Source organism: Vipera berus, assembly GCF_964194415.1.
Source record: "Vipera berus genome assembly, chromosome: 2".
NCBI lineage: Eukaryota > Metazoa > Chordata > Lepidosauria > Squamata > Viperidae > Vipera > Vipera berus.
In genome coordinates, this window is record NC_138203.1 from 248919387 (window position 1) to 248934117 (window position 14731).

The 14731-nt window shown below is 37.4% G+C and overlaps 1 protein-coding gene across 1 annotated transcript in view; it reads left to right on the forward strand.

The window, feature by feature from the left end:
* LOC308662928 (contactin-3-like) overlaps positions 1-14731 on the forward strand; it is a gene marked incomplete at both ends in the record, with an annotated part of 174773 nt that overhangs the window by 130170 nt on the left and 29872 nt on the right. Inside the window, one exon of the mRNA XM_081319074.1 lies at positions 14592-14719. Within this exon, the coding sequence (XP_081175200.1) occupies positions 14592-14719 (128 nt within the window). The remainder of the gene's footprint in view (positions 1-14591; positions 14720-14731) is intronic.

The window sequence follows — 14731 nt, forward strand, 5'->3', positions numbered from 1 at the left end:
GATTACATTCCCCATGAAAGAGCAGGTTTGCACTTTAGCAAGGCTGCTCCATTCTCAGCTACTATGGATGGCAATTCTGGTGAGACACACCTTTGATTTTCATGACTTTGGTGTCGATTATCTACACTTTGATTACATCTAGTTTTAAATATTGCAAGGCCTTAACACAGGATCTTCCTTGAAAACAGGTCCAATATCCTATGATGACTTTATGGGAAAAATATTTATTGATATCAACTGCTTATTTGGCACAACTTAAGGTCTTGAGATTCATTTTTAAATGCTGTCTTTCTAAGGGGACCACCTTGTATATGACTAACCTTTATTCAGGACGATGTGAGAAATTGTAGTAAGGCAAATAAAAGGGAGATTAGGCATAAATAATCAAGAAATAGAAGAAAGGTCCATTGATAGTTTATCTTATAAAAGACAATTGAGTCCAGGCAGCAAGACATCCAGTGGTGGGATTCAATCAGTTCGCACCACTTCAGTAGAACAGGTAGCTAATTTTTTGTTGCCCAGGCCCAGAATCGACTTTTGGAAGTGGCATCCACACAGAGAACCGGTTGTTCACAAATTTGAATCCCACCACTGAAGAGATCTAGAAAGAAGTATTTCAGATCAGTTAAATAGACCCCTGCCTTAATGAACTCAATATAAAGGAGAGTTAGAATTTATCCCAAGATAAACATCCCAAGATAAATAGATGAACTTTTTGCTAGTCAGTTAACTAAGGTATGTAGGAAGCGCATCACAATAGTAATGGGGGACTTTAATTACCCTGATATCAACTGGGAGACAAATTCTGCACCAAGTGGAAGATCTAACAGATTCCTGACAAACCTAGCAGACAACTTTCTCTCCCAAAAGGTAGAGAAGGGAACTAGGGGATTAGCCATATTGGATTTAATTCTCACTAACAGAGATGAAATGATAGAAAGTGTCGAAGCCACAGGAAACCTTGGGAGGAAGTGATCATGCAATATTGGAATTCAATATTATGGAAGCACAAGCAATAGAATACAGCCAAACTAGAGTCTTGGACTTTAAAAGAGCTAATTTCAATAAACTTAGACTTTGGGAAGAATTCCATGGATGAGAATCCTAAAGGGGAAAACAACTCAAGAAGCTTGGGAAATTTTGAAAAGTGAAATAATAAAGGCCCAGTCTAGTACAATACCAACAAAGAAGAAAAATAACAGCTTTCAAAAGAAAGCAGCATGGCTGCATAAAGAACTCTCTGATAAACAGAAAGATAAAAAGGACAAGTATAAGAAGTGGAAAGAGGGGCACATAACTAAGGCAGAATATCAGCAAACAACCCGTGCCTGCAAAGATGAAGTGAGGGAAGTTAAGGCTCAAAATGAACTAAGGCTTGCAACCAAAGTAAAAAATAACAAAAAAAAACTTCTTTCAACATATAAGAAACAAGAAAAATGTTAAGGAAATGATTGGTCCATTAGTGGGGGAAAGTGGCAAGAAGGTGACAAGCAACAGGGAGAAAGCAGAACTATTTAACTCATTTTTTGCATCTGTCTTTATACAAAGGGAAAAAAACAGTCCAGCCTACCAAAACCAGTGCCATAAAAAACAGAATAGAAACGCAAGTTAAGATAGGCAAGAAAATGGTAAGTGAGCACCTGTCCAGCCTAGATGAGTTCAAATCACCAGGACCAGATGGATTACACCCCAAGGTTCTCAAGGAACTGGCAGACGTGATCTCAGAACGACTGAACTATATTTTTCAAAGATCCTGGAGCACTGGGGAACTACCAGAGGACTGGAAGAGAGCTGATGTAGTTCCCATCTTCAAAAAAGGGAAAAAATAGATCCAGGAAACTACAGACCTATCAGTCTGACCTCAATACCTGGGAAGATTCTAGAAAAGATAATCAAACAACAAATCAGCGAACACCTTAATGCGAACAAAGTTATCACTAAAAGCCAACATGGGTTTGTCAAAAACAGATCATGCCAGACAAACCTTATTGCATTCTTTGACCAAGTGACAAAACTAGTGGACCAGAGGAATACTGTAGATATAATTTACTTGGACTTCAGTAAGGTATTTGATAAAGTAGATCACAAGCTACTACTTGATAAGATAAAAAAATGTGGGTTAGATAGCATCACCACCAGATGGATTCGTAGCTGGCTGACAGGCCGTACTCAGCGTGTGGTCCTCAATGAAACTGTATCTACATGGAAGGAAGTGTGTAGTGGGGTGCCCCAGGGCTCTGTTCTGGACCCAGTGCTCTTCAACATCTTCATCAATGATTTGGATGAGGGTATAGATGGGAACTCATCAAATTTGCAGACGACACTAAGCTGGCAGGAATAGCCAATACTCCAGAAGATAGGCTTAAGATACAGGAGGATCTGGACAGACTCGAACACTGGGCACTATCTAACAAAATAAAATTCAATGGTGAAAAAAGTAAGGTTCTACATTTAGGCAGGAAAAATCAAATGCACAGGTATAGCATAGGTGGTACCTTGCTCAATAGTAGTAACTGTGAGAGGGATCTCGGAGTCCTAGTGGACAATCACTTAAATATGAGCCAGCAGTGCGCTGCAGCTGCCAAAAAAGCCAACACGGTACTAGGCTGCATTAACAGAGGGATAGAATCAAGATCACATGAAGTACTAATACCACTTTACAATGCCTTGGTAAGGCCACACCTGGAATACTGCATCCAGTTTTGGTCACCACGATGTAAAAAAGATGTCGAGACTCTAGAAAGAGTACAGAGAAGAGCAACAAAGATGATTGGGGGACTGGAAGCTAAAACATATAGGGAACGGTTGCTGGAATTGGGTATGTGTAGTTTAATGAAGAGAAGGGTAAGGGGTGACATGATAGCAGTGTTCTAAAATGTCAGAGACTGCCACAAAGAAGGAGTCAAGCTGTTCTCCAAAGCACCTGAAAGCAGGACAAGAAGCAATGGATGGAAACTAGTCAAGGAGAGAAGCAACCTAGAACTAAGGAGAAACTTCCTGACAGTTAGAACAACTAACCAGTGGAACAACCTGCCTCCAGAAGTGGTGAATGCTCCAACACTGGAAGTTTTTAAGAAGAGACTGGCCACCATTTGTCTGAAATGGTATAGGGTTTCCTGCCTGAGCAGGGGGTTGGACTAGATGACCTCCAAGGTCCCTTCCAACTACTTCTTCTTCTTCTTCTTCTTCTTCTTCTTCTTCTTCTTCTTCTTCTTATTATTATTATTATTATTATTATTATTATTATTATTATTATTATTATTATTATTATTATTATTATTATTATTGACACTTTATTGTAGCCTATAAAATTTATGCTTCCTTAGTCTTGCCAAACTGTGTGGGACTTAACAGTTTCTTTTGAAGAAGCGTCTACAATCAGGAATAATCTCTGAAGGGAGGGCTTTCTGACACACTGATGCCTGAGGTCTGCAATGTACTCTCTTCATACTCTCCTAGTCTGAGCATTTAAAACAGGGGTCTTCAAACTTGGCCCTTTTATGACTTGTGGACTTCAACTCCCAGAATTCCTCAGCCAGTGTGCCTGGCTGAGAATTCTGGGAGTTGAAGTCCACAAATCATAAAAGGGCCAGGTTTGAAGACCCCTGATTTAAAATATCTGTGGAGACATACTTTTTCGATCAAGCTCTTAACTGAAATTAAAATAATTTAAAATATATTCATTCATTCAATCAATCAATAAATTTCTGTTACTGCCCATCTGGAAGCAAGTGACTCTGAGTGACTATAGATTTTTTTACTTAGGTAGTTCAAATTTAATTTATTATTTCCCTACTGCCCCCCCCCAGCCCTTTTTTATTTTTAAAAAAATGTACAGGAATCTTTCATGCATCTGTCCATCTCTTGTCATGGTTTATATGAGCATAATTTGGTGAATTTATTCACCAAGAGAAGAAATAAAAATAAACACTTTATTTTGGTTCTTCCCTATCAGTTATGTCCATATGTTTTAAATTATCTTATTTTCTGCAGATTGAGCCATTTAGACATTAAAAAAAAACTTAAAAACCAAAAGAGTGAAGCCAGGCTCTCATCCCATGTTTATAAAAATATCTGCAATCATATTATTGCAAATTCTAATGCACAGTTCTAAGAACATTTATTTGAAATTAGTCTGACTGAGTTCAGTGAACATTATTCCATATTCATGGGATAGTAGCATAAGTTATATTTGAAATTTCTTATGCAGCTGGATTTTTCAACAGAGGAAGAATGTGCAGCATTACCCAGTAAAAATTGACTTCACATTGTCTTCATGCTCAAATACCCTCTTGTAAAAAAATAGATATTTTTTTTAAAAAGTATTTGATTAGATTTATGCACCTTTTCAAGCATACATCAATGCTTTTGATACGAAGACAACTATAGAGAAATTGTTTCTTGAAAATGCAGCCCTGAATTTTTTACGTAAATCTTCCAAAGATATCTAACATGAATGCATTAGATTAACCTAGGAGTAGCTACTAAATTAAAAGTGATGTAAATTTAGACTAGGATATAAAATAGTTTGATGGATGTATTCTAATTCCCTTCTTTGAAATGAATTATCTGAAGCCTGAGGTTTAAAGCTTCTGTTCTGGATGATGGACTATTTCTCATCAAAGCAATACTGTACAGCTTCTCATCTTCTCAGAACCCAGCCAGTTTTAATTTTTAAGAACCTATTGCCTCACTTTATTCTTAACTTTCTTCCTCTCTGATTTGATTCTATGAATAAATAACCAAGAAAGAAGACCGTGTCAAGGAGTATTAACAAAAGTGTAAGGGCATAAGAGGAAATTAGTCAGCTTTTTCAGATTTTATTTTAAGTTTATAGTAAGTTGACAACTGTTGGTTTATTGAACACTGTCAGCAAAATACTGTGTGTCACCATCTGCCATATTTCAGTCTGAGCTCTAGAGTTGCAATGCATGACTGGTTGTAAGGGCTAGAGTCCCTTGCAATGTCTAATATCATTACAGATTTTCTTTAATTAATGGGTACCTACCCCCTTGCTTTTCAGTTTGATTCCCTGTTAGATTTAGCAAACAAGGGTGTTTGATGTAGGCTTGTTTGTTTAAATTTGCTATAGCTTCCCAACTGCATTGACTCTGGACAGTATGTAAAACTTAAAACATCCATCAAAACAAGATAAAATATAAAAGTACACAGTCCAGCTCACAGCACATGTTCGCAGCATTACTGTAAAAAGGCACAACATGTCCTAGCCTGCTCATTTCTCCATTCAGGGCAGATGGTAAATACTGCAACAAATTTTCCATTAGATTGATAATTGGATTCAAGTGATTGCCAAGAAAAAGTTAATACATCTCACACTGAGCTTATTAGAGGTGTACTTGTCTGTCCTCTTCTCCAATGGATAGTCAGAGGACTGAAGACAGTCCAGGAAAATATTTTTCTCCCAACTGACAGATGTGAGCCAGTTACTGAGATGATGTAGACTCTTTTGGCTCCCTGCAGTGTGGGTTTTTGACAATTTCAATGTGTGTGTGTGTGTGTGTGTGTGTATGTATGTATAATATTTTTTTTCTGCAAACTACCCAAAGTCACCTTGTTTAACTTGGGTGGCTATGTAAATGTTACTAACCAACCAACCCAGTGATGCCCTCACCGTGATGTCCCGTTGCCTGGAGGCGGTCCGGGTTTGGATGGGGAGAAACAGGCTTCGTCTCAATCCTGCCAAGACTGAGTGGCTGTGCATACCGGCATCTCGGGTTGACCAAGTTATTCCATCGTTAACAATGGGGGGTGAGGTGTTACCCCCCGTTGATAGGGCTCGCAACTTGGGTGTCCTCCTGGATTCAGGGCTCAGTTTTGATGATCATATAGGAGCCGTGACCAGGGGGGCTTTTGCCCAGGTTCACCTGGTGCGCCAGTTGCGACCCTATCTGGACCGAGATGCCCTACGCACAGTCACTCATGCGCTCGTGACCTCCCGTTTAGACTACTGCAACGCTCTCTACATGGGGCTGCCATTGAGGACCACTCGGAGGCTTCAACTGGTACAAAATGCAGCCGCGCGGGTTGTGATGGGAGTTTCCCGTTACTCCCATGTAACACCTCTACTCTGCGAGCTGCATTGGCTTCCAGTTGCCCTCCGGGTGAGATTCAAGGTGCTGGTGATGACCTATAAAGCCCTATATGGCTTGGGTCCAGGATATTTGAGGGAACACCTGCTGCCGGCATCAAGCTCCCTTCGTCCTGTGCGCTCCCACAGGGAGGGTCTTCTCAGGGTGCCACCGGTCAAAAAATGCCGGCGGATGACACCCAGGGGGGGGCTTCTCTGTGGGGGCGCCTGCCCTCTGGAACCAGCTGCCTGTGGAGCTTAGGACTGCCCCCGACCTTCGATCATTCCGCCGAGACCTGAAGACCTGGCTCATCGAGCTTTCCGGCTCAGGCTGAGTTTTAATTGGGTTTTAACTGGGGTTTTACATGTTGCAGGGACTTAGTTTAATCTTTTTTAAATTGGTCTTAATTTTTGTATTAATGTTTTAAAATTATACCCTGTAAACCGCCCTGAGTCCTTCGGGAAAGGGCGGTATATAAATTCAATAAATTAAATTAAATTAAATTAAATATTTTTAAATAAAGAAATAGAGGATTTAATACAAAATAAGTTTTCAAAGAAACCCATTTTACCTTAGTGATGTAGAAATGCCTCACAAGAAAGAAAGTGGAGTGGAAGAGAGAGAGAGAGAGAGAGAGAGAGAAAGAGAGAGAGAGAGAGAGAGAGAGAGAGAGAGAGAGAGAGAGAGAGAGAGAGAGCTCTCCGTTTTCCTAGTGAATATAAGTTTGTCCCTCACTTTTCTAATCACCCAAACTTTTAGGGCAGCAATAAATCCCTTATAAATAAATAGGAAAATAAATAGATAAAATTATATCCTGCCTTTCTTCATTTTTGAATTATGTGGGAAAGGAAATGTATAATTTAAAAAAAAATGAAAGACCAGAATGCCCTAAAATATGGGCAGTGCTCGCACAAAACTCTAGATAATAATCTATGTATAATTCAGGTGTTCTAAAATATTTTCTTGACATTTCCTGGACAGATTTAGAGAGTTGTTGAAATGTCAGGTCCCTGAAAGTTAGCAAACATTTCTATCTTCAGAAAGGGAAAGAGAAAGGTCTGGGAATTGCAGGTCAGCTTTTTTGACATCAATCTGTGGGAAGTTTTTATAGGAGATGATAAGCAGATTGATCGGTAAAAACACTCAATTCTCAAAAACAAGTTTTGAGAGACTTAATTTTAATTTATTTTTAACCAAGAGGTTCCTTGGTATGGTGTGGGGACATTTTATATTATATCCTGATTTGGTAAAGCAGTGTCACCTGTTTATTTCTTTGAGTTCTGTGAGAACTGCAGCAAAGCTTATTTTGCAGCAAGTTTAAACATTATTACTCTTCATGACTGTCTATAATTAAAGGAAGGAGTTATGGGGATCATCTCATTCAATGGGCTAAATTTTAAGGGAAGGGAAGGAAAGGGAGCGAGGGAGGGAGGGAGAGAGGAAAATAGAAAATCAAAACTTCAGTAGTTCTGGCTACCCCACACTCACAGATTAATTATGTCCATAATTACACATTCTCAAATTAATGTCATATGCTTTGGTCAAGTAATACTAAATTTTATCAGAGTTAATGCAAGGAAATGGTGATAAAATCATATTAAATTTTAAAATAGAGGAAACGGAGTGTTGATGAAAATTAAAACTTTTGGCTGGAGTCACTGGCTGGATCAGTATTTGGCAGAATTAAATTAAACTTATACTTAAATTTGCTTGATGGTTTAAAACTGTAAACTGGAAAATAATATATTTTCATATTTCTTAGCGTTAATACCAGGGGAGGATTATTTTTCAAACCTTTATTTTTTCTTAAGCAGTTCAGTTTAACTTAATTTAGTAAGTGATTAATATATCAAAAAAGCTTAACTTGTACTTAACCTGTCTATTAAAACATTGGCAGGTGGAAAGTAATATATTCCCATTTATTATCATATCAATAGGAACTTTAGCTTCTTTTTTTAAAAAATATCTGAGAAAAGCCTGGCAAATATATAAAGCTATTTTTGAGTTAGTAGCTATTTGAAAATAAAGCTGTTTTTCATAACCTGCATGGCCCATTTTTTTTATTATTACAAGCAGCTTTAATTTCATACACCCTGTACTTTTATGATGTTTTCCATTTAAAAACAGCTTGCATGCCAGTATATATGCACACAAGCATATTATTTTATGGCTATTTTACAAATAGGCAAAGAGATTAGTTCTAAAAACAAAACATTTCAGATTCCATTTTCCTCAACTGTTGTTTCAATTTAAAAGCCCCGCAATCAGCATGGCAGTTATATAAAGAAAGTACTGTAAGTGTTTTGAAGAGTTGTATGACCACGGAGATTTCCTCGGACAAGCGCTGGCTCTTCGGCTTTGAAACGGAGATGAGCACCGGCCCCTAGAGTTGGAAACTACTAGCACACATGTGCGGGGGAACCTTTACCTTTTTATTTTTGCAAAGGAATGTTGTCTGATAGTATTCTCCAGGCTGAATGCATATAATTCTTGTAAATATGCACAGTATGCAATAAAACCAAGCTGGGGACTGGAGAAGGCAGGAGGAGAGGCCACATGTCTGCTCTATTCGCATGTTAAACCATGAGACAGCAGTTTTGTAAAAGAGAACAAAATTCTGTATTCCTATGCTACCTGCATATAACCTTTGACCCAGCCAATTTTCTGTTTCTCATTCTGATTGTGAGGCAGGTGTAAAGAAAAGGTGTAATAAGAAAGGTACATTATAAGAGACGGGGGGGGGGGAATCACTGTTCCTACATACCTATTATTTTAAATGCTAAATAAGAATTTTTTGCTTCCGTTTCATCCATGCAGAGATGGGAAGTATAATAGCTCTATCACTATTATCACTGTATCTAGTTTTGACTTAGTTCTTTAGAAAAATGCAGCATTTCGTCCGGCTGATTTCATTTTGCTGCCATGGTACCCCTAAGACGGTGAGAGATTGTGAGTGCAAATCACATGAGAAAACTCTGAGCAGACGTAGAAGAGTTTAAATCATTGTATGTATCCAAAACATAAAGGAAACCAGTTTTATAACACCTAACATTTAAAATATACCCAGTGATCTTTAAAATATTTCAAAAATTGCTCCTATTTTCAATAGGAGAACTGAAAGTCCAATACAGACACAGCTTCATAGCCTACAAATGTATGTTTATATTACTGAGTTTTTTTTAAAAAAAATTGATGTGCAGAAAACCACACCTTATACTTTGACTTCTTCATTAATAGCAATGAAAGTGATAGTGATAATGACTCTTCTAAGATCTCCACACCAGCAATATTCAAGAAAGCCATTTAACACCAAGCAGATGATGTCCAAAAGAAATTGCACGGTAAACAAAAACAAACCTCAGCTAAGCATTTGGAGGTATATCTTCATCTGCTTCCGTATCTGAGGGGTCTCCATTAACACTGCAGGAACTTGACTCTCTGGAGAAACAACTCCCCTCACCTGTTCTGTCATTGGATAAGCCAAAAAGATGCTTCCTGTGCTAAAGAGTTGAGATCCCTGCTTGCCAGTGATCCACATTTTCCACCCATGCTGCACTAACTCTTCCAATGGATAAAGAGATGGCAGAGAAGTTTAAGCACGAACCTGATGGTGCCCCTTCCCCCTACAGAAGGGGAAACAACCATATCTGCCAATAAATAATATAAAGTTGATGCCTTGGTAAAATTACCAACCTAGTCCCAGGTTCACAGTGCCTCTGCTTGATATTCAAGTGACAAGCATAAGCTCACCCTTCTAAACTGGAATGTGGCTAGGTGGTTTACACCCACCAGAGATGACATCACTCCTGGAAATATGGGCTGGTGATCTGCTATTAAATGGACTTCATTCTCAATTAGAGAAGAACTAGGGGACCTGTGGATCCTTATCCCACTACGTTGTGATTAATATCAAGGCCTGTTCCTCCCCATTTAGATTATATGTCATGGCTGTGTTAATCCAATTCAATAACCAGTATTCACACAATATTGCAAGTAAGACCAGCTAACATTCAGTTATCATAAGACCAAAATTATGGCATTTACCCAGAAGCCTAAGACTCCTGGAGGACAGATGACCACAAGATTGATTAGGTCTCATGTTTCAAATAAATGGGAGTGGTCTTTCATTCTACAAACAGTAGAACACCCCATGGGGATTATGTTGCTGAAAGTCCACAGATAAGCATCTGCAATTCTTAAACTTCTCAAGACAAGAAATAGCCCCTATATACTTGCAGCGCTCAAATTCAAACCAAGCCAACAACACAGATATATATGGTGGCCATTTGAGTCCCTTTTCCAATTCAGCCCATTAAAACCTGTTCAATCCATTTTTTTAAGATTGCCCCTTCAAGGCCCCAAATGTGTGTCTGATGCTGCCCTGAGACTAGGGTCAAGCCTGTGAAAGTGGAGGCTGGAGTGTGTTGCTGACCATATACAAACTATTCTTTTTTTCTCTCTCTCTTTGGCCCTGTCTCATTAACTATTGGGGATGATTTTCATCCACATAGAAAAAGGTATGTGGCAACTAAAATCTCATCCTTGGGGCTTCTCTCCAGCTCTTTTATTCAGCATGGAAAATTATCAAGCCAAAGCACTCATTAAATAGTGTGTAGCAGATATAAAATACCAATTGGATCTAGTCAGGTCCTCAAATTTTATTGCCAGTGGATCCAATTGGTATTCTCTGCTCCATGGAATACTTAGCTTGAAGTATCTAACTGCCATAGAGCTCTTACTCTGGCATGATGTCTTGGGGAGGCAATGCCCCTGTTTCTGGAAAACCAGAAACAACAGAGCATGTAGTACTCCAGTAGCTGTATTATAGTTTTTCATACTAGCCTTATCTCACCATTATTGCATAAATACCCAGTTGCACAGGACAAGTTCCCTGATGCTTTTAGATACAACATACAGTCTTGCCATGTTCTGCATAGCAGTGCTCCATCAAATGATAACTCGTGCCATAAACCACTTTTAATAAGCATCTAGTTTGTCATAGTTTTGTGTATTGAGATTTAGTCTGCCATATACTAACCTTTACATTCCCGTATATCCAAGTTCTTACCCTTCCTTTTATATTCCTATTAGATTTTTTTTATATACCTTTATATATCCTTTCATATATCCTTAGCTTTTTATAATAATAATAATAATTATTATTATTTAGATGTTGGTGTATTTTCTATGTTTTTAATTAATTGTACCACAGCTTCCTTATGCTGGTTTTTGAGCATAATAAAAATTAGAAAATTGCTATTATGACTTTTACCTGCCTGTTTAAAACAGGTGGAAGGCAGGTACATGAAAAGTTTATATGTTTTCCGACCTGCCTTGGCAATACTTGTATCTTGAGATTCATGATGCCCTTAAAAATGAAATGAGGTTTCATTTTTAAAGACACTTGAAGAACACAGCATCAATAGAACATAGAGTTTCAGATAAACATGTAGCAAATGTAATAACTGAAAAAGATTTATCTCTAACAGTTTGATTACTTGACTTAGGCTTGGCTCTTGTGCTTGGTATTTGGTATTTGTTTATGTGTTTCAAAGCAAAGCCTTTTCAATCTCTCTTGCATAAAAATAATTAAATAATTGCAAGCACACACACACACACACACACACACACACACACAACACATGCTAATCTGAGCTAAGGTTTTCAGTTTTCAGTCTCCATTTAGAACAATTATAGATGGCATTATAAATATTGTAGCATAATTAAATTAGATTAAAACCCTCTCTGTCATTTTGTCTTAGTCACCCTTGCTAATTCCCTTTACAGAGCTTTTGACAGACAATTTTCCAAAATCACTTCATTTGAGGGAAAATAACTTGATAGGGTCAATGTTGAAAATAGATTTATTTTTCTTTCTCTTTTATGTTATCAGGTGGATAATTATTGAAGCCAATATTAAACATTTATTGCTGTTTTAATCAATGTGTATACCATCCCTAAAAGTACACTCAATCCATATGTAATGCTAAAACGATGAAATTGATATTTTAATAAATAAGTCATAGCTATCATTTGATAATATTAAAATGGAGGAAGCTGCAATGTTTCCATTTTCAATATTCAGTTAAAAAGATAGACTATTTTAACAGAGCCAGTCATTTTGAAAAGGGCATTATTAGACAATCTGAACTTTTTTTCTCAGTCCTCAATCTTTTTGTAAAAGTAAGCTGTTTACTGTTTTGACATATTATTGTTTCTTGGCCTGTTTTGGTAATGATGCCTTTTCTTTGTTTCTTATAATGGTTTTTTTTCTACTATCGATTTGTTTCATGTCATTTTAGAAAGTAATTCTGAGATACATGCAGTTTTGAGCTGACATGATCCATTATCAATATTATTAATATGATTCATTTAATTTAGAACTCAAGAGTGTTTGATAATTTGTTTATTATAATTAGATGATATATATTGCTTTAATATGGCAATCCTTTATTGCAAAATCAATGGAGCTGTCAAGAGGTTTTTTTTTTCTTATTGATATAGAATGGTGGTGCACGTTTATCTCTAGAAACCTCTAAAAATAATTTGAGATTATAAAACAAGCTTATTTGATAACATTTGAATGATCTTCTCCTCTTTCATTCCTGCTTACTCGACCAATGAAATCATAACATACACATGGCAAAATCAATCATGTTTCAGTTTTGTTTTGTAACCTGTTTTCCAAAGTGTCTTTGAGGGCAGAGACTGACCTTGCACCAATGCAGATGGGTGTCAGAATACAGGATAAATCTCTTTCTCAGAGCAACTTTTCCATCTTGTTGAGTGTTAATTAATGCAGTGGATTAGAAATCAAATCAGGAGTTTCACTTGGAAGGAGAAGAAGCAAAGAAACAGACTTCATATAATTTGAGACATAAAATATGGAATGTGAAATGACAGTAACTAATTTTTCAGAAGAACAAAGTTGATAAAACTTGGATCCACCGTGTCCATCTTGTTTAACTCACCGCTCATTTTCCATTATTGTAGTTTCATTCTTCAGCATACCAGTTCCCCAATCCATGCCTGAAAAAAAAAATTAAAACATCACTTCTTCACCAGATTCCTACATAAAGAATACTTATACACATCCACTGCCTTTTCCATCATCAGCATCCTAATGTTCATTATGCAGTGCAACATCCTGCAAGTGTCCCCATTTCCCCCCTCCTGTGTGCACCAATGATCCATCTGAAGTGAGTACTAGAGCAGAAAATAGCTGGCAGAGTGCTCTCAACTTCACTTTTCACCTTGCCACATTTCAGTTTTTCAGTGAGGAAAGAGAATGAAAGTAAGCTGGGGAAGTAACAATTCAGCCCTCATTAAATGAGGAGAAGTTAGGGTGCCTTGGCTTCTGCAGGTAAGGGGGGAATCCCAAAGGTGGGATTACTCAGCATGGCTTTTGAAGATGGCTGAAAGTGTAGAAAGACACCAAATGCATGTATCCCTTATATCAGATACCTTTTAAAACTAGAAGTTGCAATTATACAATCAATAGCAGTCTATTAATGAGCCAGCAGAGACCAAATAATGGTTTGAAGAACTTTCTAATTTTTAAATTGTAAAAATGTAACATGATTGCAGAAGGTACTAGTGATATTTTTCAACTTCTTTGGTATGTTGCTTTCATTTGAATCATGATAAGAATATGAAGGGGGAAGTAGCAGGCTGGTTCAGCTGAGACAGTTTATCCTTCTGGCATAGAAACAGAACTACAGCACACAAGAAGTGCAGTCTTTATTCTTCAAACAATTCCTGTTTTCATATTTTAAGAGTGCTTATGCTAATTCTTAGTAGTGCTTATACTGCATGCAAAGGATAAAAGGAACAGCTTGTAAACTATGAGTAAAGTAGTTACATATTAGGATTAGGGTTGATTCTCCAAAATACCTCTCTGGGGCTGCTCCATGGAGGCACAGTGCAGCTACAACTACTCTGAAATTCAGGACAGCTTCTTTGAATCTTATATGAATCTGTTTCTGTTTAAGCTAATTTCAGCTGCACAGTACCATAGACAGCTCTTGTTAAAACACTCCAAGCAGGAAAGAAAAACACCCAATATGATCATTTGTACCTTCTCCCTTTGCTCTTCTCACAGCTTGAGAAAAGATTGCAGATAAAAAAAAATCTTACTGGTTTCTTTGGAGGAAGAAAATGCATTCTAATCATGTTGGGGAATAGCCCATAATCCTCCATTCCATATTGCTTTCTGAAAAGGGCATCACCCATAATAAAATAGGTAGTTGCATATTTTCAGAAGGCCTGCTTTCATCCACAGACTCACTGAAGTGTGGAAATTTAGAGGGAACATTCCAAACAAATACCTTTATTATGTAATGAATACAGTATGGAACATACTCTGTCATCTCAGGTACAGAGATATATTAGAATTGTTAGAAGAACTATTTGTAAATATTTCAATTGTTTTAACTCTAAGTTGTAGACACACATACATCTCCCAAAATATAATCTTATTTTTTTCTACATTTTTATTTTTAGAATATCTTTCTTAAAAGATGGAAGCTTCCAAATAGCTAATGTGAGTAAACCGGATGCTGGAAGTTATACCTGCCTGGCAGAAAACAAGTTTGGAAAAGCTAGCAGCTCAACTGCCTTATTAGTAACAGGTAATTAGATAG